Source organism: Chrysoperla carnea, chromosome 5, assembly GCF_905475395.1.
Source record: "Chrysoperla carnea chromosome 5, inChrCarn1.1, whole genome shotgun sequence".
In the NCBI taxonomy this organism is placed as follows: Eukaryota; Metazoa; Arthropoda; class Insecta; order Neuroptera; family Chrysopidae; genus Chrysoperla; species Chrysoperla carnea.
Genome location: NC_058341.1, coordinates 32,761,125 through 32,788,592, shown reverse-complemented (window position 1 = coordinate 32,788,592; position 27,468 = coordinate 32,761,125). Strand labels below are relative to the sequence as shown.

General features: G+C 29.5%; 2 protein-coding genes across 3 annotated transcripts in view; both read left to right on the top strand.

The window, feature by feature from the left end:
* Positions 1–27,468, top strand: part of LOC123299671 (potassium voltage-gated channel protein Shaw-like) — a 174,041-nt gene that overhangs the window by 99,091 nt on the left and 47,482 nt on the right. For both annotated transcript variants that reach the window (XM_044881964.1, XM_044881963.1), the window contains exon 3: positions 26,510–26,826. The gene's annotated coding sequence lies outside the window, so the exon portion shown is untranslated. The remainder of the gene's footprint in view (positions 1–26,509; positions 26,827–27,468) is intronic.
* Positions 9,547–11,203, top strand: LOC123299672 (probable ATP-dependent RNA helicase ddx17). Its single transcript, XM_044881965.1, has 2 exons — positions 9,547–9,679; positions 9,761–11,203. The coding sequence occupies exons 1-2, from the start codon at positions 9,601–9,603 to the stop codon at positions 11,113–11,115; spliced, it is 1,434 nt and encodes a 477-aa protein (XP_044737900.1). The 5' UTR covers positions 9,547–9,600; the 3' UTR covers positions 11,116–11,203.

The following is a 27,468-nucleotide window of genomic DNA, read 5'->3' as shown; positions in this document are numbered from 1 at the left end:
CAATGGTATTAACTTTACACATTACTGTGAAAAAGTACTTTTCTATGTAAAGTACAGTAAGTACTGTGGGAAAGTACCAAACAGTTTTTTTGGTATGTTACTTTCATTTCTTAAGAGAGTGTGAAACTACGTTTTTCAACTTTTTTTCAGTTTTTCACCAATTACGCAGGTAGCACAACTTTTTTTTGGTTGAAAAACTAAGTTTCACACTGCCCTAAGGGGTCTAAATAACATACCAAAAAAAGCACCTTTACAACGCCTTCTTGCCGCAACTTACTAGTTTTTGAAAAATGAGAAAATTTTCTAGAAAACTTTTTTTTTTAATTTTTCATGAGGCTCAGTAGCTAGCCTATACATTTTTATCTATCAATCGTTAAATTTTTGTAAAAAATGTACCTACACTAAAATTTTGCCCTCTCAAGAGAAAACAATGATGTTTATGAAAGATTGTTTCAAGCAAAAGCTGTGTATTTTTCTATAAGGAACATTTTTTTACATTTATACTTTTGTTCTATCTCTAACATACATAAGCAAAACTGGGTTGTTGGTTGGCTCCAACTGTTTGAAACTTATACTTTCAAAATGATAGTAGCAACTAATGTCAAATTATCATACTTTTAGAACTAAACTGTAAAAACTGAAAAAAGTCCGAAATTTTTTTTGTTTCTTTGTTTGCAAATCATAGTTTTACACATAGTTTTTAAAATTAGACATTATTTTCATTTACTTCATTAATCAAAATTTAAGCCAGAAGAAACATAAACATACAATCCCAACGTACAAAAGTACAGTATAGTGCTAATAAATAAGAAAATTTCTGTTGTTTCTCTTACTATATTATTGCTTTCGGCTACCGAAGCATAAGCAGAGAAAATCACAAATGTATCGGAGGATGATGAAATAATAAAATGTTCTCAAACCTAATTCCCTTAATTAAACCAATTAAGTGACAAAAATATTTTTGGTTTTGCGATTGTATATAATTTTTTTATTTTTGAGATTAAAACAATTATAGAAATTATTTTGAATTTTTGAAAATTTGACAAAAATTTCTTATTTTGGGTTTGATGAATTTGTGTATAAAGTGTAACTTTAAACCGAAAAATACAATATTCAAGTTCATTTCATACTTACATAAGTATTTTTTTAAGATATAATCAAACAAACTGTAAGAAAAGCTTTTATTACGAAGTGATTTCGAAGGTTTATTTATAAATACTCATTTAAGAACCAAATGTCTGATACCGGTGGTTAATAGTTGGTTTGGTGTTGTAATAATCTGATTTCATTACTTAACAGTAGCGTGAGTCGATGATGGTTTGGACGAATATATCTCTAACTAGCTTGAAACCCGCCCACTTCACCGGGCTTAAAAGTAAATACCACCGCTTTATAGCCTCCACCTCTCATGATGTCACTTATACTATCTCCATAACACTCGAAGTGATTGTTTTACAATGCTAAAAAATATACAGTTTTCAATTGTAAAATAGTCATAATTCATCGAGCAAATCATTAAAGATAAGAATGAAGTATATCAGAAAAAAATGGCCATGAATTGTTTGACATTTACAATTTAAAATTTTTACAGAAAACTTTAATTTATGATTCAAAATGATGATCATAGATGAAGCAGTAAAATGTTTTTTTTTAATTTCTTTTTAAACATATCTTTAAAAATTATAGCTCATGTGTTACTATGGTGTATAAGCTTTATTGTTGTACAGTTTCATTAAAATCCATTTGCTAGTTTTTGGGTGAAAGCGTAGCAAACAAACAAACTACCAAACAAACATCCTTACTTTCACATCTATAATATATAGGGATGTGTTTATCCAAGTAAATAAATTTAATATAAAATTTGCGTTCAAAAATGTTCATCATTTTTCACTTGTTTTGTACCTGATTTGTGACGTGTTAATTTACATTTCGATAAAAATTTCAATATGAAATTAATGCATATATAAGGAACAACATTCGTAATTTTTTTTTCTTTTAAATCGAACAAATTTGGCTGAAATTGAAAGTAAATATGTTATAGTGGTACCACGAGTTTTGAAAGAAACAGTACATTCAGTTTTTGGCTTGTTGCCAAAATCATCTCCACATATTATTGTGTTATGGTGTGATGATAATATTATACGACCAAATACGTATTGTATGGTTGTGTGGCGGGAAGGTTGTCAAGGTCAACCCTAATTTTGACTGTTATATAATTTTCGAAAGAATTAGAAAAATTCTAGTACATTGCTGCAAAATTCTGAAGAAATGATTTATCGGCCTATATACCGCAAAGTGAAGTTTATCAACAAAACGATACGACGCACGGTAAGAAATTTTTTGTGGATATCACTACTGGAACTGGCGTTACTCACAATACGTCTGGTGGATAACAATATTCAATACTGTAATATAACTTATACTAACATGGATACTCATTGAAAAAATTAAAGAAAAGAAAAAATAAAGAAAAAATGGTCTTTCTTTCATTTTAAGAGTCTTTTGGGCACCTCTTGAGGTTCCTGTTTTATTATTTGAATTACAACTCAACAGAAAGAAATAGCTTGCTGTCACATTGATAATATTTTGACAATATCTTGTTGAGGCTCTAGCTGTCGATTAAGACCAGAATGACAATCATCAAATTTACGACTTACGAGTTGTCTAGCATCGCGGGCCAACCTTTACGCGGGAAAGTGGGTCAAATTGGACGAAGATCGATATAGTTTTATTATCTCATCAAAACCAAACACATACTGAGATTTATCTATCGAATGGCATATAGTTTTGAAAACCCAGCATGCATTCGCAACACTTAACATCATAATAGGTCTCTTTGACTACCTAACACAAATTCATTGAAAACATTAATATTTCACTATTTATTGTGGTAAAGAAATTACCAGGAAACTGCTGAGAAAACAACAAAAAATAATGTGGGCCTATCTAAGTAGAGGGCAGAGCTAGACAGCATTACTCATTATTTACATGTACATATATGTATAACACCCGCGTATGGTAAACTATACTGGAATAATAAAATAATGATAATTCAAAGTAAACGAGATTTTGAGTGAACGATTTTATTATTATCAAAAGCTGTTTTTTGAATCATTATTATTATCACAATGAAAACATTTTATCGTTCGTAATAGTATTCACAGACATAGTAAACGACACGATGATGCGACAACAGCGACCACTAGTTGAATGAACATGATCATATTAATATATTTTGTTGTGTGTGAATGAATTAATGTTATTCATTATATTGTATATACTTCGAGATAGTTCAATTATTATTCTTGTTTTTAACTTATTATGTAAGGTTAGATATGGTTGCAATAGCAGTCTGGGTGAAATACACTTTTTTGCTAATTATCCTAGTTTCGTGAAGAAATAGGTAACTTATACTTTTGTCAATTGAGTCATCTGGATAGTTGATACACTTTTCATTTTTCTTCTGTTTTTCTAGGAATTATATTCTAATTGAGGACGTTTCTTAGGATTCTCTTTAAATGTCATTAATATTGTTTAATAACGATACTATTTTTAATTCCCCTTTCAAAATTTTTAAATTTTAGCTATGAAAAAATGCTAAATATTCTCAAAATTCTTGCCAACGGAAACATTCGAGCAAATTGACAAACTCTTTTCAAATATTATAGCACAGTCATCCGATAAAAAAAAAATATGGATGTCAAATTTATAGTGTGGCCAAAAAAACAACACTAAAACCATTTGACACGCTCAACAATATCTGCCTTAGAACTATCTCTGGGGCATTCAAAACTACCCCCCATCAAATCAATATACATTGAATTAGGAGATCATACACTCTCAGTGAGAAGAGAATATCTGAAATATTAACTAAATATATTACATCAATTCAATAGAAAAACAGAAGCATAATACAACACAAAAAGTAATAACCAACTCTTTTCACACATATATAAAATAAACGAAAATCATTGCCAAAACCCATCTCACTTCGAATTGACCATACTATCCACCTCTTCAACCTCCACAATAAAGATGTTCTCTCCAACATTTACGAAACAAAAAACTCAAAACATACACCACCCTGGGTCAATCAAAAAATAAATATAAACTTAACACCTAGTGAAAAAAAAACAACAAAAAAAACAACACCAACATAGGTTTATCAACAAATCTTCCACGAAACAATGGAACGATACCAGCAGTATACAAGAATCGATACGGACAGCTCAAAGAAAATACTGTCAACGGCTTGTACATTTTAGAACAGTAGATTCTGTTCACAAATACAAACTACGATAACATTCTTTCAACTTCAACGCAGAAGGTGTCACCATATAGAAAGCGCTAAAGATCATTGAAAAGGATGAAAATAATAACAAAATTATTATCACAGACTCTATGAGAGCAATAAAAGCCATCACCAACACTTATAATAACATATCAATAATACAAAAAATCTAACACAAAACTCATCAACTACTCAATAAAAACTTCCTGATCACATGTCTATGGATTCCAGGTAATTAAGGGATCTCTGGAAAAGAACATGCCGTTACAACAGCGGGCGAAGCGCATGAAACAGGAACAATAACAAAAAAAATCCATTTAGGGCGATGTTCTCCTCAGTCACATGAAGCACAAACTGAACAAAAAATCCAACAACGGCTGGAAAAACGTCACCAACAACAAAATAAGTAAAATACAAACTGACGAAAATCTAGGGAAATCCTCAACTCAACTCAGCCAACAAGAAAAAGTAATACTAACGCGACTGCTGTGATCAAAAGATCCAAATTATTAATGCTCAATTTGCAACGAACCCGTCACCATAGAGCACATCTTGACAACTTGTAAAAAATTCACCAACCAAAGAACAACAAATAAAATGCCCATAACTGGCCACATCAAGGACACCCTGAACGACAACACCGAAAGCATCTCGAAAATACTCAACTTGATCGAAGATTAGAGAAATTATTATAAATATTCATACTTATTTAGCTTACTGTATAAATGACATTATCTGTTGGAAATACAGTATAACAATACATTTTTTTTTTTAATTTTCTATTTTGGTTTATTCCCTAAGCTATAACAGAAACATCATCGAAATTCGAATAAAAAATCTCAAATATTATTAGCATACACTCGATTTTAGAAGAAATGCCTCAACGTACTTCAACCCTTGAAAACAATATATTCACCACAAATGATTATATTTTCAGTAGCTAAGGCCAAGGTGAATGCATATATACGATCTGTATCCAAATTGATTCAATTTGTCAATTCCACCTACTATCTATAGTTCCGCATATACCTTAATAAGGAACGTATGAATTAAAAAAACATTCACGTAAATTGGTTAAGTGATTCTCGAATAACGAATTACTAGAACACAAACGAACATACAAATAAAGAGATGTTGTGTTTTTGTTACACATAAACTCATGAGCTTTAATGGTTTTGTTAAACGCAACATATTTGGTACACCTAGAAAACATTATTCTAAAAAAGGTGGGTACATTTTCGATGTATTTTTTTTAATAAATAAATGGTTTCTTATACTTTCGATAGTTAACGCTTATTATATGCAACAATTTTTTTTAATGGGGACGTTATTGAGAAATAAAATTAATTTAATAAACTCAATTCATTAATTGAATCTGATGGACATTAATACACCAATGGTAAAGAATACAATACTGATATAAACTCCAGTGCAGTTACGGATTGACCCAAAAGTTTGCGGCACTAGATTTTTGAAGTGAAAACTTCTTTAAGCACGTTGAGCACTTTTTGGGCGAACAAAAATCGTGGAACTCGGAAATGTCATAACTCCATCGTCACGCTACATAGGTACTACATTGAAAACAACGATACCGATTACTGAAGCTAAGAAACATCTTTTTGATCATTCAGTAATCGAACAAAAAAAACTCTAGCGGTCTCTAGAGGTCGCAATTTAAATCCCATTATATAGATCCCAATAAATTTTGGTATCAAGAGGGGTTTTGGTATTTGAAAGGTCAAGTTCGTTAATGAGAAAATCGACAGATAAACAAGGAATGGGGGTGTGCAAAGTACAAAACCTTGAATTTTCTAAAATAAAATATATTTTTATATTTTTTTTCAGAAAAATATTTTATTTTGTCAATATCTGGTGGGATTATTATGAATATTATCTATTCATCGTGGGACACACTTTATAAAAGGATTAATATTATTCTTCAAAATATGACAACTTTTCACTTTCCGAGCACATTTCACTTTAAATATAAATTTCATTAGAATTACATAAAACACAAAATTTTAAATTGTTCAGAGAAAAAGGTTTTTTCCACAAAAAAGTTTTTCTCATAGAAACGCTTTAAAATTATTTATATGTTGTAAAATTAGTTTGACATCAAACATATAAAATTCTTTATATAATTACAACAATTATTTTCCTTTAAAATATAAACATTAATTAGAATACTTGTAATTAAATTAATATTATTTTTACTTATTATTTATTGTTCGCTAAAAACTTTTAAAGAGTTTTATTAATTGAATGAAAACTTTTATTTTGTTGTTTTCATTCAAAAGTTACTTTATTCATTATGATAAAATATTAAAAGAAAACCGTTAAATTAGAACAATTACTTTTCAACTTTAAAGAGTAAATATTCTGAGGACAATTTTAAATAAATAATTCTTATATATCAATAAGAAACAGGAATAATTATGAAGAATTTTTAAATCATTGAAACTAGTTGTCTTCCGGGATACCCTCCCTTCCAAATGGAACAAGAAAACATTTACAAAATTTTCCATTTAGTTACCTTTTTCTTAAGAGCCTTCTCTAAACTGAACCGAAATTGAGGATCATTGCCTACTTTTTAGTTGTTGCGGGTACGTAATCCTTAACTCCCATGCAGAACATAGCTAAGAACCCATTAAATTACCTTTCATACGAAACAGAATATAACTCAAATTATGACAACGTCATGAACTCTCCTATGCAGGTCTCCTTGAAATTCCCAGTGGAAATCGATTTAAATTCACGAGTGAAGAAAAATCCTCTGTTATAAACCATAAAATCTGAGCGAACAAATTATTACATGTTTATACCAAATGAGTGTTTTTAACCCTGAACCAAAAGAAGAGGTTTTATAAGTTTGACCACTGTCTGCCTGTGCCATCGTAGCGCCTAGCGCGTAGCGGATGAACCGATTTTGATTTTTTGGTTTCGTTTAAAGGTAATTTAATGGAGTGTATTTTGAGCTATGTTTCATGTGTGAATTTAGGGTTCCATACCCGGAACAACTAATAAATTGGCCATGATATTCAGAATCAGTTCAGTTTGTTAGGCTTTTACAAAGGAAATCTAACGACCGTGTTCATGTGTCCTAAGCCAAAGATGCCAAACCCGCATGGCTAAGCTGATTTGACAAAGGTATTAAATATTCGACTGTTTTTGACAAATTTGTGTATTAGCCAAGCTGCACGCACACACTAATTTTATATAAAATTCAAGCATTTCTATTCATAAGTTTACTTGGATGTTTAAATAAAGTTTTGCTTACTAAATAAAAAGAAATGTTTGCAAGTGTTTTTATAATTTTAAATTAAAATTAATTGTATTTGTCAATAAAATTTAATCATAATTTGGTTTTAGTTATGATTTAGATATGATGACAATTTCACAATCAATGGCAACATCATATTGTTTTATGAAGTATTTAATTTGAAGGTTATCGGAGTAGCCACAATTAACAATTTGTATGAGACCCTTATTAAATAAGTTTAAACTCGTTTGTTATATCATAAAATTTACAGTAGTATATGCTATTTAATTTAAAAGTGTTAATAAAATATAACCTATGATCGTTCATACATCGTCAAACTCATTTTCTTTTAGTTTAATTCTCTTTTCCTTATAGAAATTGAGTATACTTTAGCTATACGAAAATGATAATAAGTACTTATAGTAGGTATACTAATACTTTTGTAAATCAATTACAAAAAAACATATTACTAAAAATAAAAATTGGATTCGCAAATATATATGAATCTAAATTTCGATATCATTCATACAAAGTAATTTAAAAAATTTTTTAATCAAAAATATAAAACTTTGCTCCCGTAATTTGTTACGTTGGTTATTTTAATTATATTACTATTTATTTAAATCAAAATTTAATAACCATTGCATGGCCAGATACATTTAAAAGTAATAGAATTAATATTATACATATAAACAACAGCGAGCTGTAGAAAGTTTTATTTCATCCAATTTCCAAAAGTATTTACTTTGAGCAAAAAAAGTGAATCAAAAAAATATCTCATAAGTAATTTTCATCGAAGTTTTTGATAAAATTTTTAGAAATAAGTAGATTCTCAAAATATTTAGTATATTTGAATGAACGAAAATACGCGCGGAAAGTTTCTAATGTCTTGAGCTTCAAAGGATGATGCTTTCGGTCACATATCCGATCTACCAAAATGCTTACTAGGGAATGCACTACTACACCTTGATTGATGATTAAATGTAAATAACGGGAAGATAAATATCCGGAAACTGTGTGGCACATTGTAGTTATTCCAGTCGGTTATACATACGCTTAAAAAATTTTGGCTTTAGTAAAATTTCGTAATAATATTTATTTTATGGGGATTCTTATTACCAAATATATTGGAGATATTTATTACGGAAGTGGTTATATGATATATTTTACGAATGAAATATTGTGAACAATAAGAAATTTAATCGGCTTTTTTTAACCATTGGTTGGTAAATAACTAATATTAAATAAGCAAACAAATTTTTTTTAATCAAAACTACCGCTGAATAAAAATAAGTTTTACAAAACTGCCATATACTGAATTAGTAATACAGTATTTGGCTGTTATGTAAATAAACTAATAAGTCTGATGTACCGCATGCCTTTAAAAAAGTTACTATATACCTCAAAAATAACTTTTATTTATTAAACCACTAAAGAAATTTATTATCTTCTATTAGATGATAGAGTATTTCATAAAAATTATAGTTATTACATTGCTTGTTGAGAAAATTTCAGATTGATAGATATAAGACTCGTTTTCGAATCCAATCATGAGAATATATACCATAATACAAATATTAAAAAAGGTGGCCATTATTCCACATAATAAGTATCCAAGATGATGGCATACAGGATATTCCCGGGTAGAAAGGTTTAATAATTGCAAGTAATTAAAAAGATACTAAGATTGTACTTTGACATGGAGCAGGTACAGTTGTGTGAAAATTTGTGTTAAACTTTTGATTGTAATTAAAAAAATTATGCAGAAGCTGTAACAATATAATTAAATAAATATCAATTCTTCCGTCCCATATTTAAATTAAATATTAATAACCTGTACATAATTTTATTGCACATGTATCATTAAAAATTTAATTTAATTTTGTTTGATTCACAATGATTTTGGAATAGGAAAATGCTCTTAACTTCTCTGCATACCAAAAATCATATAAAAAGACTCGATCTCAACAGGAAGGCATTATTCAGTTTAGTTGTTTGTGCAGAAACAACTATTAAAAATTTAATAAATAATAACAATTCATTTGTAACGATGCAGTTTAACTTAATAGTTTTTACATATTATTGCAGTTTGGTATTTTTGTTGGGAATCGTAAGTTCATCAGAGGCAGGTAAATATCATGTTTATAATTTCAATTATTTTAATAATTGATTCGTATCAAGACTGTGCGATAAATTAATTGTCTTCACAGGTGATGAAAACCTTCAATATTTTGGGGCACCAGAACAAAAGCCACATACTGATGAATTAGCCGATCTATCTTACGGAAACAGCTTTCTAGACGACCGAAATAAACGACGTGCTAGTAATGTATTTGCCAATTCACTTGCCAAAGCTGGTTCAAATTCTGGTGAATTATTATCAAATGGCTATTTGTATGGTAGACCATCATCAGCATCTGCCAATACCCAAGCGTATGCAAATAATTATGGTGATGTCTACGGGGGTAGTGGATCATCTGCAAATGCTCAAGCTTCTGCTTTATCAAATGGCTACGGATACTCTCCAAAAGTTTCTATCGTTAGACAACCCGTAATTACATCTGTTGTACGTACTCCACCTTCTGTCACAGTGATTCCATATACGGTTGGCGGAGGTGGGTACTCATCTGCAAGCTCCGACGCTTCATCTAGTTCATATGGATCATCATCCAGCTCAAATTCTTTAGCACAAGGCGAATCTTATGGTTTGAATGGTGTTGATTTAGGATCACTATGGTCTGGTTTTGAAACGCCAGTCTCATATAACTATGGTAATGCATTGGGAAATGCTAACAGTTACGGCTACGAAAGATTAAGCTCGAGTAGTGCAATTTCTAAAGCTCTTGCATCTTCACAAGGTTATCAACAAGGCTATTCAGTACCGTCTTATATACCTGCTCCAAGATATGTATCCGCTCCAATACCTTTTATGGTGTCTCCTTCAGTAGCTAATAGCTATGCAGGAGCAAATAGCTATGCAGGTGGAAATGGATATGGTTCAGCAGGCGCTAATGCTGAGGCATCTGCTTTCGGAAATACGCTTAGTAGTATTCTAGGCAGTATGGGTATAGGAAATTGGGAAGTATATGGGGCACCTACTCCATCAAGTTCATATGCCGCTGCTGATGCTGCAGTTAATGGATATGGAGATGCTCAAGCCAAAGCTATTGCACAAACACTAGGGCGACGATTTTTAGGAGGAAGTTTCGCAAACTCTGACGCAAATGCATACTCAAATTCCATAAACCCGTATGTAAAACCAGTCTATCAATCAGCCTATCCAACAGTCAATCCATCCGTTTATCCATCAGTCTATCCTTCGGTCTATCCTCAAGTCTATCCGTCGGTTTATCCAAAAATTAATTCATATCAAGTATATCGTCCCAGACCTGTATACCCCGTGGTTGATAACGCTTATCCCGTTTTACCCAGCATATTAGCTCCAAGAAAGCCAAAAATAATTTTAAATGCTGATGCCGTTGCCCAAAAAGATGGTACTTTGAAAGCAGTAATTGAAGCTATACTAGAAGCCAGAAGAAGATCTGAAAATCCTGCCCAAAATTGAGATCATGACGTTGTGATAACTAAATGAATTTTATTATTTATTTTTCTATAAGATTGAATACAAAAAGATATTTAATAAATTAAATATTAAAAAAATATTTGTCAAGTTTGTTTTTTCCCTCTCGATTTTCCATAAGATTGAAGTTTACAGAGGTCATACTTATCCAGTTTGAAGGTACGAGTGCTTATACTGATGTTAAAGAACCATTTGATAACGAAAGAAGCTACGCTAATATTATCGAAAAATACTATAAATAAATTATAGGTTCATAATACCTCGATAATCTATCTCTCATTACTCTTACTAATGTTTCATTTTTTCAGAAACACCGAAAACGCCTTTACACATTACCCTGTTTTTATGATGTTTACTAAATCATTTTGTTACTTAGTAGCTACAAACGTAGGCACCTGTCGGAATATTATGTTAAAGTTTTATAAAACTCAAAATCATTTCGTTTTTGTTATCCAATAGCATTCCTAGTGATAAATTACGCAAATAATTTTTAAAACAAATTTTTCAAGAATTATATGCGATAAAAAATATATTTCTACTAAAATTGATACCACTCTAGGTATATCATGATAGCATATGATTAAAACTTATTTAGTGTTTAAATACATCTCAAATTACAGGTTCTTTCTGCTTTATATTTCACACTTTGAAATTATTTAAGCCCTTCTAATTTTAATCTTCTTACGACTATAAACAATTGATTGAATATTGAATCATCAGAATCAGTTTTCAGTCAATTAAACTTTATTAATTAACATTGTTTGCAAAACTGATTGATTGTTGTGTTTTCAAAATAAATTACTCGATTAATCAAATTTTTTTAGTTAAAATTGGCGACTCTATAAAGTTTTCAAGTTTCAAATTTTTGACGGTCCAATTCCAACAAAGGACAGTGGAATATTCTTCCAATTTTGTGCAATTCAAACAGTGCAATTGATTCAATATCGAGAAAACCATGCCATATCTGCAAAAAATTTACAATTCATTTTCGTTTTATTTTGATGAAATGTATAGGAATTCAGTAATCTTATTCTCACCCCACAATGGATGTTTCATGGGGTCTTTTGTCTTTTTGTACAAAAAATCGTCAATTGTTGTATTGTTTGTTTGTTTGTTTTTTGAGAAACTTTATTATTTATGACAACAATAAAAATTACATAATATTATGCAAGTATAAAAGAAATAACAAAAATTAATATTATTATTTTTTCAACCAAAAACACATGCTTACAAAACGTTGACGCGGCATCGTTGTTTGTGACCAGCAACAAAAATATTCGTCAGTTCGATCGTTTAGGCTACCGAAGCTGCAAAGTGTCAACCATAAACGAATAATTAAAAAGTTTAAGAGGACATTCATAGAGCCAAGCTCTCTATTGAAATTATTTCCATTACAAAATCTGCAGCAATTCCTAAGACATTGCCTTCAATTAAAAGAAAGATATTTTGATTCGATTTTCCGTTTTAAACATTTATTATAAAAGTTTTCTCAATAAAAGTTATAAAAAGTTTTAAGTACATTTAAAATATGATCGTATATAAATAATATACAATTTTTACAACTTTAACGCTTAAAATTTAATATTATAAAGTTATTTATTTCGATTTTTTTTTTATTAAGGCTGCCGGAGGTAGAGAAGGATTATACTTTTTTGTCAGAAAATCTTTCTTATTGCTATTTATATCAAATTAATAAAATATACTGTGAAAAGTAACCTCAAACGTTAAGAATCAAGTTTTAGTAAGAAAATGGTCAAGATTTTTTAATCAAAGAAAAAAAGATACGCGAGTTTAGGGTTTCGTATCCGAAAAATTTGTCGGGGGCTTTTTAAATTTTGTAAATTTCACTTGTTTTGCTATTACAAAATTTTGATGTCGATCGATCCATGAATGGCTTTATAGATTTTTATCATTTAAGCAGCGCAAATAGTATCTGGCCTTCAAAACATGCACGAGCCGATTTTTTTTCAACTACTAGCTAAATCATCTGAGACCTTTGATGTTTGTGAGTATTGAAAAGTGATGTAATAAATAATCAATCAAATTTTTATTATACCATGTATATATGAAATATACATAGTATTATAAGTTTAGTCCCAAGTTTGTAACGCCTAAAAATATTGATGCTACAAAAAAAAAATTGGTATAGGTGTTCATAAAATCACCTAATTAATCCATTTCCGGTTGTCCGTCCGTCCGGCCGTCCGGCCGTCCGTCGGTCTGTGGTCACGATTACTCAAAAACGAAAAGAGATATCAAGCTGAAATTTTTACAGCGTGCTTAGGACGTAAAAAGTGAGGTCAAGTTCGTAAATGAGCAACATGGGTCAATTGGGTCATGGGTCCGTAGTACCCATCTTGTAAACCGTTAGAGATAGAATAAAAGTTTAAGTGTAAAAAATGTTCCTTACAAAAAAAATAAACAACTTTTGTTTGAAACATTTTTTTGTAAACATCACTGTTTACCCACGAAGGCGTTAATTAGGTACAAATTTTATAGTATGTATTAATATAGGAATATCAAAGTGAATATCTTTTGTTATTTACATGACGTCAAAAAAAACAAACGATTGCGCATCAACACTTGCGCATTATATGAGAATATCAGTTAAATATGTCAGATATGTATGTATGTGAAATGTGACAGAGTTATCAACACTGCCTATACATGGTATTTCAACAATTAACTCAGTCAATTGTTTGTTTTCACTTGTTCTATTTATATTTACCGCTCATAAAAAGATGTGTTGGATCAAAAATGATAAAATTCTTCATAAACATGTTAATCTACAAAAAAGTAAAATTTCTAGGAAGATTTAAGTTATATTTCGTTTTCATATTTTTAAAGATTTTCTTATATAATACTTTCCTGTAGGTATGTGGGATCAAATGTGCAAAGCTAAGATAAAAAACACGCCTTACTGAGTAAAAGGAAGACAAAGGTGAAGACTAAATGTACAATACCAAGATAAATACTTCTTAATATTGTCCTTGGAAAAACATGCGAAACTATATTAAGCTAGTTTTTGTATGTTTGACCCCTAATATTTGTTATACATGTATTATATCAAGTAAGGTAGGTATATGAAGCACATACAATAAGTAGGTATATTTCCTATACCTAATAACATATTTGGAAATAATTTATTTTCTCCGAAAATTAATTATGTTGTCAAAATTATTTGATTAATGGTACAAAATATTTCTTTTTTTAAATTAAAACATTTATTTGACGAATGTTGTGGCATTCTGTCAATTTTTCATGTGTGTATATTATATTATTATTAAATATAATATTTGGTGATCATATTATATCGGTAGGGTTTTTATTAAATTAATACCTTTTATATTTATTGATTTTCTGGAATAAATTGGTTTTATATGTTTTAATGGGTACAAATATTATATAAAAGTTAATATATACTGAGAAATTTACCTGTTTTATTTCTTTGAGTGGTGTCTACGTAGATATCAATTAGGTAAGCCCATTTTAGGATATCGGGCCCAGTGAAAATAAGCGCCAGTTGGGTGACGAAAACAGAATGTTTATATTTTCTAATGATTCAAAACATTTACAATTTTCTTTGTCATAGTTTGTTGTTACGTAGAGACTGTAATGATTGCGCAAAAAAATTCACTATGAGTTTTTCGATTTTCTTACTGTATGTCAAAAAAATTTACCTATGTTCAAAAACCTGAATAATTTTAGTTTTACTTAAAATGACTATAAAATTAAAGTTCATTCATTTCAATAACAAATTTGAAGCAGTAAACGGCAAAACTCTTCATAAAAAAAGCCGACTAATTGAACACAATTTAAAAAAAAGTTTGTAGTAAAAAAAAATACAGCACTAAGGCCGAAGTAATAGCTTAGCTTATATTGGGCCAAATGAACTACTATTCTCCATAAGCAGGTTCGTTATATTTTTTTTTTGTGCATCCTAAACCCCCTAAATCGACAAAAGAACCATCTTCTCATTTAGCACAACTTTTTTCTGGTAGATAGTAGGATATACCGATGTTACGAATCCTTCGAAAAAATTAACCAACATTGTTAGCTTAGTAAGTTTTTGTTTTATTTTATGCAACAGTATGCAATATTTGATGACAGCTTATATTATATATCGTACGGGAATATTCGACTCATATTATATACAGGTATAAAATCGCAAGACAAAATCATTTGAGGCTACTTATGCCTAAACAATTGATAATGATATCTGGTATGGTATAGTCTAATAAATATCTGATATTGTATTGTTATTATAATCTTGTTAATATTCAATATTCTTTTATTAATAAGCAGTATTACCACTTTTCTTTTCATTTTCCTAAGGCACCCGTAGGAAAATTTGATTTTACCAAACCTCTTCGCATATCTTTTCCTTAACATGCGAAGAACTTTAGAATGCCAGTTTCTAGAAATCTGAAATTTAACAAAAAGAAAAGATTTTACGAAATTCCCTTTAGAAAAATATGATCATTTGTAGTTTTTATTAAATACTATTACTAGAATAATAACTAGGATCCTAGAATTTTGTGAGAGATAAGCATTTTCGAAGAAGCATGTGAGAGAATTCAATGTTCGTTGTTAGGATCAAAGCGGAAACAAGGGAATCAAGCAGAGGCAAGAAAAGTAAAAGTTAACTTTTACAGCGAAGCTGACAGATAACAACTATATTCAATAGAAATATTATATTTGACTATTCCAAAATGAATAATGGCTACAAAGATCGGGTGAAAGAGAAATAGAGTTCAATGGGCGTTATACTCTCCAAATGATACTCGAAATATTTTTAGGAAAAAATTATATGTGTGTCGTAAATTCATATTATTCTAGAATGCATTTCTTTGTTAACTATTTCCCAAGGAATCAATATTACATTTTTCCTTACACGAGCCAAAGCACGAGCCTAGTTCCCCGTAGACATCTTAGGTATTGAGGGATTTCATTTATACACTGCCAACCATATTATAATATAAATAAATGTTGGTATATATACGAGTAAAATTTATTATTATGTAGATAGTTTTTTGTTGTTTTAGTTTACATAATATTTGCTGATGATAGAGGAATGTTCGTTCACATTGGATTTAGGTACAGATTTTACGATATTATAAATGTATACATAATATAATATTTTGCTATAATACAAGGTGTATCGAAATACATTGTACCTTATCCTTTTACTACTTGGTTACTTTTTTATCGGGGAGTTAAACAAGGAAATCCACTCAGCTAAGATCTATTACATTGTGTATTCGACTATGTCTTCAGAAAAATTTACTGGACTGAATACGGTATAAATATTAACGGTGAGATTTTGTCAAACTTGAGGTTTGCAGGTTCATCCAATAACATTTCAATTATGCTAAATCAACTAAACGTCCATCTAGAACATGCGGGCTTCACCATGAACGATTCAAAATCAAAAATTATCACCAACGCTCCAATGATTCCAATATCTGTAGAAAACAATTATATCGTTTATGTAGAAGACTACGTGTACTTGGGTCAAATTGTATCTTTTAAAGATCACTTCTTGATCTAGGGGAAATCTTCAAGGACCAGCTCTATATTTTGTCATTCTAAAAATACCTTCTTATTTATACTTATAAAATACTAATGTAGACAACTAAGATTATCGTGGGATTATTTTGATAGCAATGTGTCAGTAAATTCATTTATTCTACTGTTCCTATTAATAGTTTGTTTTGTAATGCTAATTCCTTTTAATTTGTTATATTAATAATTTACAGCGTGGTTTAAAAGTAATAACACCAGGATTTCAAATGATAAATAAATTCAAAATATTATCAGTATTTCAATATACTTATTGACGTATTTTTCTAGATACTAGTCTTTTTTTACATCTAGAGTGTTGAAATTTTGGAGACAAATATTAAGTTTGTAAATATTTCCTGCATAGAAAAATGGGAAGCTTGTCAATATCAGTATCACTTTCATGATTAAAGGCTTATTCTGACAAATTATTTAAAGTAGTAGTGATATGGGTGTGCCATCACTCCGTTTCGAGAAAACCCTCCAAACACTCTGTATTTAAGATACCTTTTATAAAAACCAAATAACCAACCAATACATATAACCAATGCAGAGCAATATTTAAATTTGAGCTGTAACAAACCGTATATACCGAATACTCAGTAATGGGTACACCATCTAGTACCGGATGTTGAAACGTTACTCAAAAATTAATCTCGTTACTCGAATTTTTTGTTACTCAAATTTTTAGTTTAGAATATATACACTTTGGCTTATACAGTTGAGCTATAACTGACATAAAATCTCACCAATTGAAATATTAGGTAATATGTATCAAAAGTCACGAGTAACGTAACGATACGATTGTAACGGGTACTGATTCTTTTAGTAACGAATACATACGGGTACTCAATTTCTCGTTACTTTTACAGCACTAATTTTAATGATATAAATGAGCATTGATGCAGTTATTTATTTATTCAATATGTGTATGTTGTTCGTTTTGTTTATTCTTCATGCCCATTCCAATTAATTTATACAAAATTCAATGTATTTATATAAATATTGGCACTATAAATTTGTTGAGATTCGTTAGGTAATTCCATACATGATAAATAAACATAAAAGATTTAATTTGAGAACGAAGCACAACTATTTATCCATTCTACCATGGATTTGCTTGTAAGTTAGAATAACAAAGAAGAAAACGATCTAAATATTTCGATGTTAATAAAGGGTGATCAAGCAAAATTTAAATATTTATAAATCATAAGAAAAACAAAACGGATTTGAAAATATTTTTATTTTATAATTTTGGACAATTGGATTATAGCATTCTTACTTAAAATAATTTAATGACGAAAATAAGGTCTCATTTTCAAATATACGAATCCAATTCCACATACCTACCACAAACATTCCAAAGAATTTTTTTGTGGAAGTTAATGGGATTCATGAATATTTGGGTATATCATAGAGAATAATTTTTCAACTACAAAATACAAATTTTCTATTCAATGGCTTCGTGAATAAGCAAAATTAACGCTTTGTTATGATCCAATGTCTGAAGTTCAAAAGAATTTATATTTCATATAATTTGGCTTTTATTTCAATTTCAAAATACAAAAACCCAATTTGATTACCCTATTTTTGTTTTATCTCAATAGATGCTGGTCATCACTTGTAAGATCTTGGAACACCTGAAAATTTAAAGTATTAATTTCAGAAGTCAAATATTTGTTTGATTTTTAAAAGAATATAATTTTATAGCTTTTAGTTTTAATTGTATCAAATAATTATAGTATTAGTTTTTAAAAGACATACTTCTGATTTAACCCAATATGTGAGCAAATTACATTTGGTTTGATTAGGATATTTATTATGACATAACATAAAAATTGCATTGTACTAACTTTTAATTATCTCTGTTATGTTTAATTTCTGAAAACTTTCACAATACAATTTCTTTTAATGATTAAGCATAATTTTGACAGAATATACAAGTTATAAAAAATGCTTCATCTATTTCATGAATATTTTCTTTTATAGAATTGTTCCAGTTACAGATGAATCTTTTGTAAAGTGAAGCTAAATTTGTTAAAGTTAGCAGCGTTGTTGCCTGTGATAACACCTGTAGCTATGCAGACAAGACAACTCCTGTCCTTATCTAGATTATTTTTTGTTAATTCTGCTCAATATTTTGCTGGCACTTTTGGGCTGTAGCCCATTTGACTCCTCTTGTTTTTATTGCTGTCGAGCTATATTTATTGATTTGACGAAAGAAAACGGTAAATCGATAATCTCGCAATGTTTCTTTCTCAATTTTAGCTGTGGCAATCTATCTATTTGTATGTTTTTCCTCTTACTTCTGTGATAGTGGACATAAATGTTGCCGTCGATTATCCAGACTAGCATTTTTTTACCAATCATCACTATCTCCGCATCTATCAATTTTATTCGTTGAAATTTACCTATAGTACTATCTATTCAAAGTTAAATACGCTCAATAGGCAGAATCAAAATGTATTATAAAATGCATTATTCTAAAAATCTGTTTCTATTCTAATAGTTTATTGATCATTACAATATTCGATTAAACTTTTACATAGAAACCATACTTTCATTATATATTCACTATTAACACAACATGAATCATAAACGTTTATTGCCTATAATAATGAATTAAAATAATAATTAAATTCATAATTGAATGACTTTTATGAATCTAATAAAATTACAGCGTGAAATTAACTTTAATAGTATGATCGCACATTACGATACTACTGTGAAATCTGTTTTAAGGGTTCGAGATCCTTTTTTTAGGTAATACAGATGGGACGGTGTGGAACTGCAAATAAAGTATATAGGGTTATTTTAAGGGTGGAACAATATGTTAAAGCGTGTGATTTTAGCAAAGTTTTTAAATTTTTTTGACTTGCGTTTTTAGAGTATTTTCTCTTTTTATGTCAAATTATCATGGTTTTGGCAAGGTTTAAGGATTGGCGCAATCTGAAATTAAAAAAAAAAATTAAAAATAAGTGTTTGTAAATAAAGTAAAGTGTCTTTTGGTTACGGCATTGCCCATACCCAACCTCTCATTTGTTTATCAAAAATTTGAAAAATCAAATTTCATGTTTCAGTAAAAATCATTTTATAAAAGCATGAAATGAGTTATACGGCTCTCAATTTTTTTAATAGAAACTCACTACAAGGTTTAGGACTCCCTCTACAAGGATTTTTTTAACGAATTGTTAAGATTGTTATCTAATCAAAACTCGATGACAAGACAGAACTTGGACATAATGACAAGACAGGAAAATGATTGTTTACTTCGCTAGCTTAAAATATTATACATTTTTTGAAATGTAATTGTACCGAATATATTTTTATAGTTCCTAAGTACGTGGTTTATTGGTTGGAATTCAATCGAACGCGATAGTCTATGGCAGATCCACCATGAGGTTATAATTCAAAACTCGCTATCAAGCAAGTTCGGATTAACATGGAAAAAAAAGCTTCTATAGGAACTTTCCAGTTCATAAATGAGCTAATACTCTTACTTATTGTTGTTGTTCACATTTAATCATGCACACAATATTTACATCATGGTCTGTTCGACTAATTTTGATATATAATATGTTACATACATTTGTAAACTAAATATTGACAAATATCTTGTCTAGTAATCTTAATTAAAGAGAATTGAAAAAAATACACTCGAACCCGGACTTCTTGGATTCATGTCAAGCGCCCTACCAATTAGGCTATTCGAGTTCTGGACACGAATGCAATTTTTTCAACTCAATGAATTTTTTTAATTTGTTTATCCACTTATTTATTATTATTACTTATTGTTGTTGTTCACATTTAATCATGCACACAATATTTGCCTAATTGGTAGGGCGCTTGACATGAATCCAAGAAGTCCGGATTCGAGTCCTGGTTCGAGTGTATTTTTTTCAATTCTCTTTAACTGAGCTAATACTCGTTTAGAAAATGTTACTTATATCATGAAACTAGCGTCATACCTGTCCGCTGCAGGCTTAAAAGTATAAAAGTAGTAACCTCCACCTCTCTTGTTGTCACTTATCCCACTTCCATAACACTCGCGGATTGTTTTACACAGCTAAAATATATGCACAGTATATCAGAAAAGATGGTCTTGGATTGTTTAACATTTACTATTGTAAATTTTTACAGGAATCTTAAAATGATTCAGTAAGATTGCACAGTAAAATGTCAGATTAAATTAAATTTTTTTTAATCTCTTTATTAATTAAAGCTTATGTGTTATTCTGATGAATGGGCTATATTATTGTACAGACAAACATGCAAACAAACAAACATCCTTACTCTCACATCTATAATATATAGAGACAGGGATGTAATCAGTTATAAAATTAAACTGGAGTGAAAATAAAAAATTGTCATGGACAATCTGACTGTGACAAGTAAAATTAATGTAATCCATAAGAAGCAGGTTAAATCAATGTTTTCCATTTCAGATTTTGATAAAACATTTTACTATGTAAAACTATAGCTTACTGTAGTTTTCTTCTTAAAAAACACATAAAATTGTCATTTAAGTCGTAAATAGTTTTTTTTATTATAACAAAAACGTCTGTCGATCTGTCACCATACAGTTTTTATTCGCGTTAACGCTATATACCAACCTATGTATATCATATATGCATGCTACTAATATCATCACAAACACACTTATATGATATAAATTATTCATTTTTGCGGCTACTACGTATTACCTCAGTTATACATATAATGGGCAAAATGCCAACATGCCATGTACACATTGAATACAGGATCATCTCTGCCACACCTTAGTTGCGTTATTTTCAGTTAAAAATTTTTTCCCACGCGAAAATCATCTAGCTCTTTCAATAAAATTATGCGAAACAGTTGTGCTGAAAAAAGTTAATGTGAAATCATTACGCTTGTATGCTGGTAAACAAGAGTTATATGCTCTGCGAACAATTTTATAGACCTTCCCAAAAACATAAACATGATATCCCAGAACACATGCAATTTTCTGTGAGAATATGATCGTATTCCAGACTTTTTATTGTTTATAGTAAAAATATATATCATGAGTATATCAAACCATAAACAATATTGTATAGTAACGAAATCACGTTTCCAGGAATAAAACTTCCATAATAAATAATTGTTTTAAAGGTTTTTCTGATTTTTCCAAATTCTAAGTTTTCTTCAATCTCTAAGTTTTATAAAAGATTATTTCTCTAATTTTCCCAAATACTGGCTAATATCGGTACGATTTATGCAGAGCTGATACAAGGTATTATATTATTCACTAATTCTCATACAAATTGGTTCTGTACAGTCTCGGGAAAAAATCAATTTAAACACACGATTAAAAACTTACTGTACGCGTTTGACTTTTAATGTTCTTATTAAAATAACAAATGCTTTAAGTTTCTTTCTCTTAAAGTAATTGACTGCCTAAGACTTTTCTTGAACCAAGAAAATTTTCACTTTATACAAGAAAATATGTACTTTTTCACATATTAAGAACATGTTTTCTTCTAAGTATTAGTTTTCATATCATGTAAAATCCTATATTCCCGGCATTCGGTATATCGTCTGATACTAAAGACTTTCTAGGCTTTCAGATTACATAAAGATATAGTAGAAACTCTTAAGACCTCTAGAGACCTAAAATAAATTGGGGATCCCCAAAAAGAAATTTATTATTACTTTGCCGAAATTTTATTTGATTATATAATTGATGATTTTATAATGCATAATTTTATACTTGTTGATTTTATAATCAATAATAAGTATCCATACATCTTTAGGAGTCGTCGCTCTTATAAGATGAGAAAATAAAAAATATGCTTACAGAAAAATCTAGTTTCAATCGAGTGGGTTATGTAACAATGATGGTATATTTGATAAGATTTCTTAGTGGTAAATTTTATTAGCATTATGCTTCACATATTGATACACACAAAAATTTATAATTTTACAACAGAACTAGCTATTTGTTTGAAACGAATCACTCGGTGTTATATTACAGTCTTCGAGTTTCCACGATATAACATGAATAGTCCAGTACATATTATATTACTATAGAAAACAAAGTATACCCAACCACATTTTCATCTCAACAATGTGAGTAGTAGTTGGATATCTTGGAAAATAAGCTGCTTATAAATACTTATAAATATAAATTCGTATCTGCTTACCGTATACGGGTAAGTTTGTTAAACTGTAATATCATAGTGATACTATATATAGTTTTGTATTTCTATCATAAGCACGTCAATTTAGCTTATAATTATTTGACTAGTCTGATTACAATTTCAAAAAGTTTATTTCGAGTTTGCAAAACTGTTGATGATCATCATTAAATATTTTAACACTTAACAACATTCCATGCACGGTTAGCTTTCTCAGTCAGTACCAACTATGGAGTAGGTTTTATTTATACTCACATTTTTTGCTGATAAAACTTCTAAAAAAATAAAAATAAAATAAAATAAATAAACTGAACGTAAGAGTCCACTTTCATTTGCGGCATAAGTAAATCTATTAACTTTGGGTATATTGCTCAAATCTACTACCTAAAATTCCATAAAATTGCTCTAACAAGTAAAATTTCTCTCTTCCGTAAAACTATGCCTCATAATGTTATGCTCTTTTTTATATTGTTTTGCCGACCTTTCTATTTTCTTTTTACTCTTCGATTAATTTAACACATACCGACAAACGGTTTGATCAAAAATTTTGGCGAAGGATCTAACTTTTGATACAGAGCGACCAAATAAGAACACCAAGTGGGCTATGCAGAAAAGAAATAGTGGATCCACCAACTTTTAAGCTTGCTAGTAACTTCTCAAATCATATCCGTCACCTAGATAGATTGTGGATTGAATTACTAGCACAATGGAAACGCTTTTAGATAACCTTAAAGTGAATATTAACGTTAAAGTGAATATTAACGTTACATAATTGGAACAGTAGTAAAATTATCCGCTATCTGCTAGAAAACTCAAATTAAACAAGAACAGAAACTTGCTATTGTTAAAAGACCGGGAATATCTTATCTGCGATTCTAGCTCTAGTAGTTCATGGAAGTCGAAGTGAACAAATTAAACTTAAATAGAAAATCGTAGATTTTACCTACCATAGGGTAGAAACGAAGAGGAACTGGCTTTTCTAAAAGAGGAACTGGCGAGCTCTGGAGCCTTCGGCTGCATAGCTCGCTTTGTTTGCATATAGCTCTAATAAAAAACTATTCCCAATACCTGAATAATTATAAATAACCTCAATACTATATAAATAGTGGTTCACAATAAATATGGTGGGAGCGCAAATAAATGAATTTGAATGGTAAGATGTAATGTTATATTTCATGTATATGCGTTTCCACCATTTATTTCATGGGCTTTAATTTTTTGGAACCCTCAAAAACATTTTTTAGTAGACCGAATTGTGAATCTAAACCATTCTTACATCCGTTTGAACACACATACAAAATTTCATTAAAATCTGCTCAGGAGGATTTCAGGAGGTGACACGCGATGACACGAGTTCCATGAGTTTTGTTCACCCAAAAAGTGCTCAACGTGCCAAATGTAGTTTTCACTTCAAAAAGTTATATTATAATAACATATAATTAGATAGACGTTGAAAAGATAACGAAGCTGCAAATTTTACGTCCAAAAATTAGAGCAGAATGGCAAAATTTGGTTTACACAATAGATCAAAAATGGAATATAATGCTAGCTATGATAATTCTAACACCCTGGAACTTCATGATATTTCTAAGAATTTTTTATTTAGAATTTAGTTTATTGTCAGACTGCCCATTTTTCTAGAGGGAACGATGTAAATTAATTATTGCGGTCATGTATAGTTTTTAATGCTTTAAATAAATAATATTCGTATTAAAACATACCCAAGACCAACACATGAAATAACATATGTAAATTTTTTGAATGTAAACAAAATAACTTGGTTTTTAATGGAATGAATATTTAAATTGTTGGAGAATGTAATGTGTTTTCAACCAGATAAACTTATTTCGTTGGAAACGGAACCATTCTTGATTTTTCACAGAATTATGGAAAGGTAGATGGAAAGAACCTTAAAAAATGGGCTAGTGGGATCATTGTTTTTGAAGGTACATTACCACCCTCTTCTTCGAAATTAAGTTGATATTAAAATTAAAAGGAAATTGAAAGAAAATCAATTCTAAAATAATCGAGATTGTATTGTGAAATTTTAATATTTATTAAAATTTATGTACAAAAATATGTTTGTATCATAAAAAATTTATATGTTCCATGGTCTGTTGATTAGAAAACAAATATAATTGTTAATAAAAAATTATTTTGAACAGTTGCCCGTGTTGGCAAATCGAAATAACCTTTAAATATATAGTGTGTTAAAAACTACTTGGTCAGTTTTAATAAAATATTCTATTTCTTCCTTTTATCATGATAATCGATTTAAAGGATGTATGACAATATTGTCTTACCCATGAACGGTACATTACTACACCTATTTTCTGGGCAATTATTTTTACTTCCAACAAAGTTGGGGGACACAAAACAATTTGGTAAGAAATGCGATTTTTTTAATTTCTCGAAAGAGTCTTGGTAAAAACATTCGAAATCAAGATCCAATCTCAGTGTCAACGGAACACAAACAAGAGAAATATACTTTTTAAGCTATTATCAAACGGTTATGGTTAATCTTAATGGAATTTTATCGATGCAATATTGGATAAAACATAAATAAACCATATCCAGTAAAATAAAATACGAAGCTCTTCAACTTTTAACTATTTTATTGAGTTTTAGAAAAAATATAAGCAACTAAAAACAATTTATTACACTAAAAGAACGATATATTTATATCAACACGTTTCTCAACTTATTTATATTCTCATAAATGAAAGTAAGGGAAGGTGTAGTATCTAGAATCAAATTTTTTATTTATATGCGTTTTAAAGCCATGCATTAAAATGTCACAATGAAAATTGTCTCTGTTTGTCACCTACATCGACAGTACCAGAATGCACTCGCGTCAACATTTATAGTCAACTATGGAACAGGAATATGAACCTTCGCGTTTCTGTTACAGGAATTTACTACTACACTGAGAGTCCAGATAAAGCTTTAATGGGGCTTTAATAAGGCTTCTTTTTTCACATAAACTTTGTTTTCATCTACCTAAATTATGTATGTAAATTATGATTAAAGGAACATTGCTTTGCGTTTTTGAAACATTATACCCTACAAATTTTATGTTATGTTTAAAAACGGAATATAGAATAACGGCCTGCTCACCAATAACCAATGATTTACCTTGAATATGATTTATAAAACTTATTTCATTGGTTAGCTGGTAAATAGACAGTCAAAATAATCACAATTGACAATCACTATTTAGCCTTACCTTCATTTTTATAAAATTGCCTTATTTTAGTGCAGTAAGTAGCAGTATCTGCTGCGGAGCTACAGTATAATTGAAGGTGCGGAAAAGGGTTACAAATGTCTCTTCAGGGAAAAATTTTCCCTCGTTGTTTTAAGTGAACCATTAAAACCATCTATTATATCGATCGATAGATAAGAATACCAAAAATATTTCGACTTTATACTCATCTCGAATAGTTTGGCTACAAATTTCATTTTTTTTTATAGGGATCATTTGGTTACACCCTTCCCTTCATTGTTCTCCAGGTACTACATCATACCCTATACATATATATCATAAATAATTTTTGACACTCTTTGCAGGTTATTTATTTAAATTTTATAAATAACTACTTTATTTTATTTATAAATTAGTTTTAAATAATTTAATTTATAATATTTTTGTTTTGTTTCAGAAACAAAGAACAATGAAGAAATTACAAATGGCATTTGTATTCCTCAATGAGCTATGGAGTATTACTGCTAGCAATTGTTTCAAAGAGCCTTAACACCACTCGTTAGTGGTTGTGGCCACTACAAGACGGCAAACAGCATTATTACAACAACAGCAAGAAAGTAGTAGCATAATAAAAATACAGCAAAAATTTGCACATCATATCTTCAATACGATTCACATAATACAATATATTCAGTCAACCGATCCAATACCAATTTGGCTTTCCAAAATATTTAATAAATCAAAGTTAGCAAAATTATATTAAATAAAACATCAGTAAGTATTCTATTTTTATAAATTTTTATTGTTTAAAATTTAGTGTGTAATTTGAAAAAAAACCCATTAAAAATTTTTTCATTGCTCAAGGCGGTCCCATAAATAATATTCATTTGCAACTAATGACGAATTTATACAGATATAAATTCTTCAATGACACGAGTATAATTATTGAATTTCAGTTGATAGTCTTCTCACATTCAGAGTTACATAAAGTATCTTCGCATGTTGTAGAAAAATATATTGAGAATTAGAGGATAATTTAAAAGAAGAAAATTACGAGTTTAAAAAATTTAAAAATATTGGAAATTGTTTTTCGAAACCCGATCAAATTACACAAAACGAATGAAAAGACAATTTTAATCAAGACATTGCATGTAATTTCCGCCGAATCTATTCAATTAAAGAAAAAAATGTTTGCCAAAAATGTAGGATTTTTCTAAAGAATAATTTTAACTTAAATATTTTTCTCTAATCATATTTGAACATGCGTTTATTTTAAAGCGGCTTTCCTCCCTTCAAGAAAAACAACTATTACCTTAGTGAGAGGTCCTGATGTTTTTTGGAAACCTTGTATGTTCAACTCTACTGATATAAATATAAAAGTTTAAATATAGAATTTACTACACTTATAGGCGATAA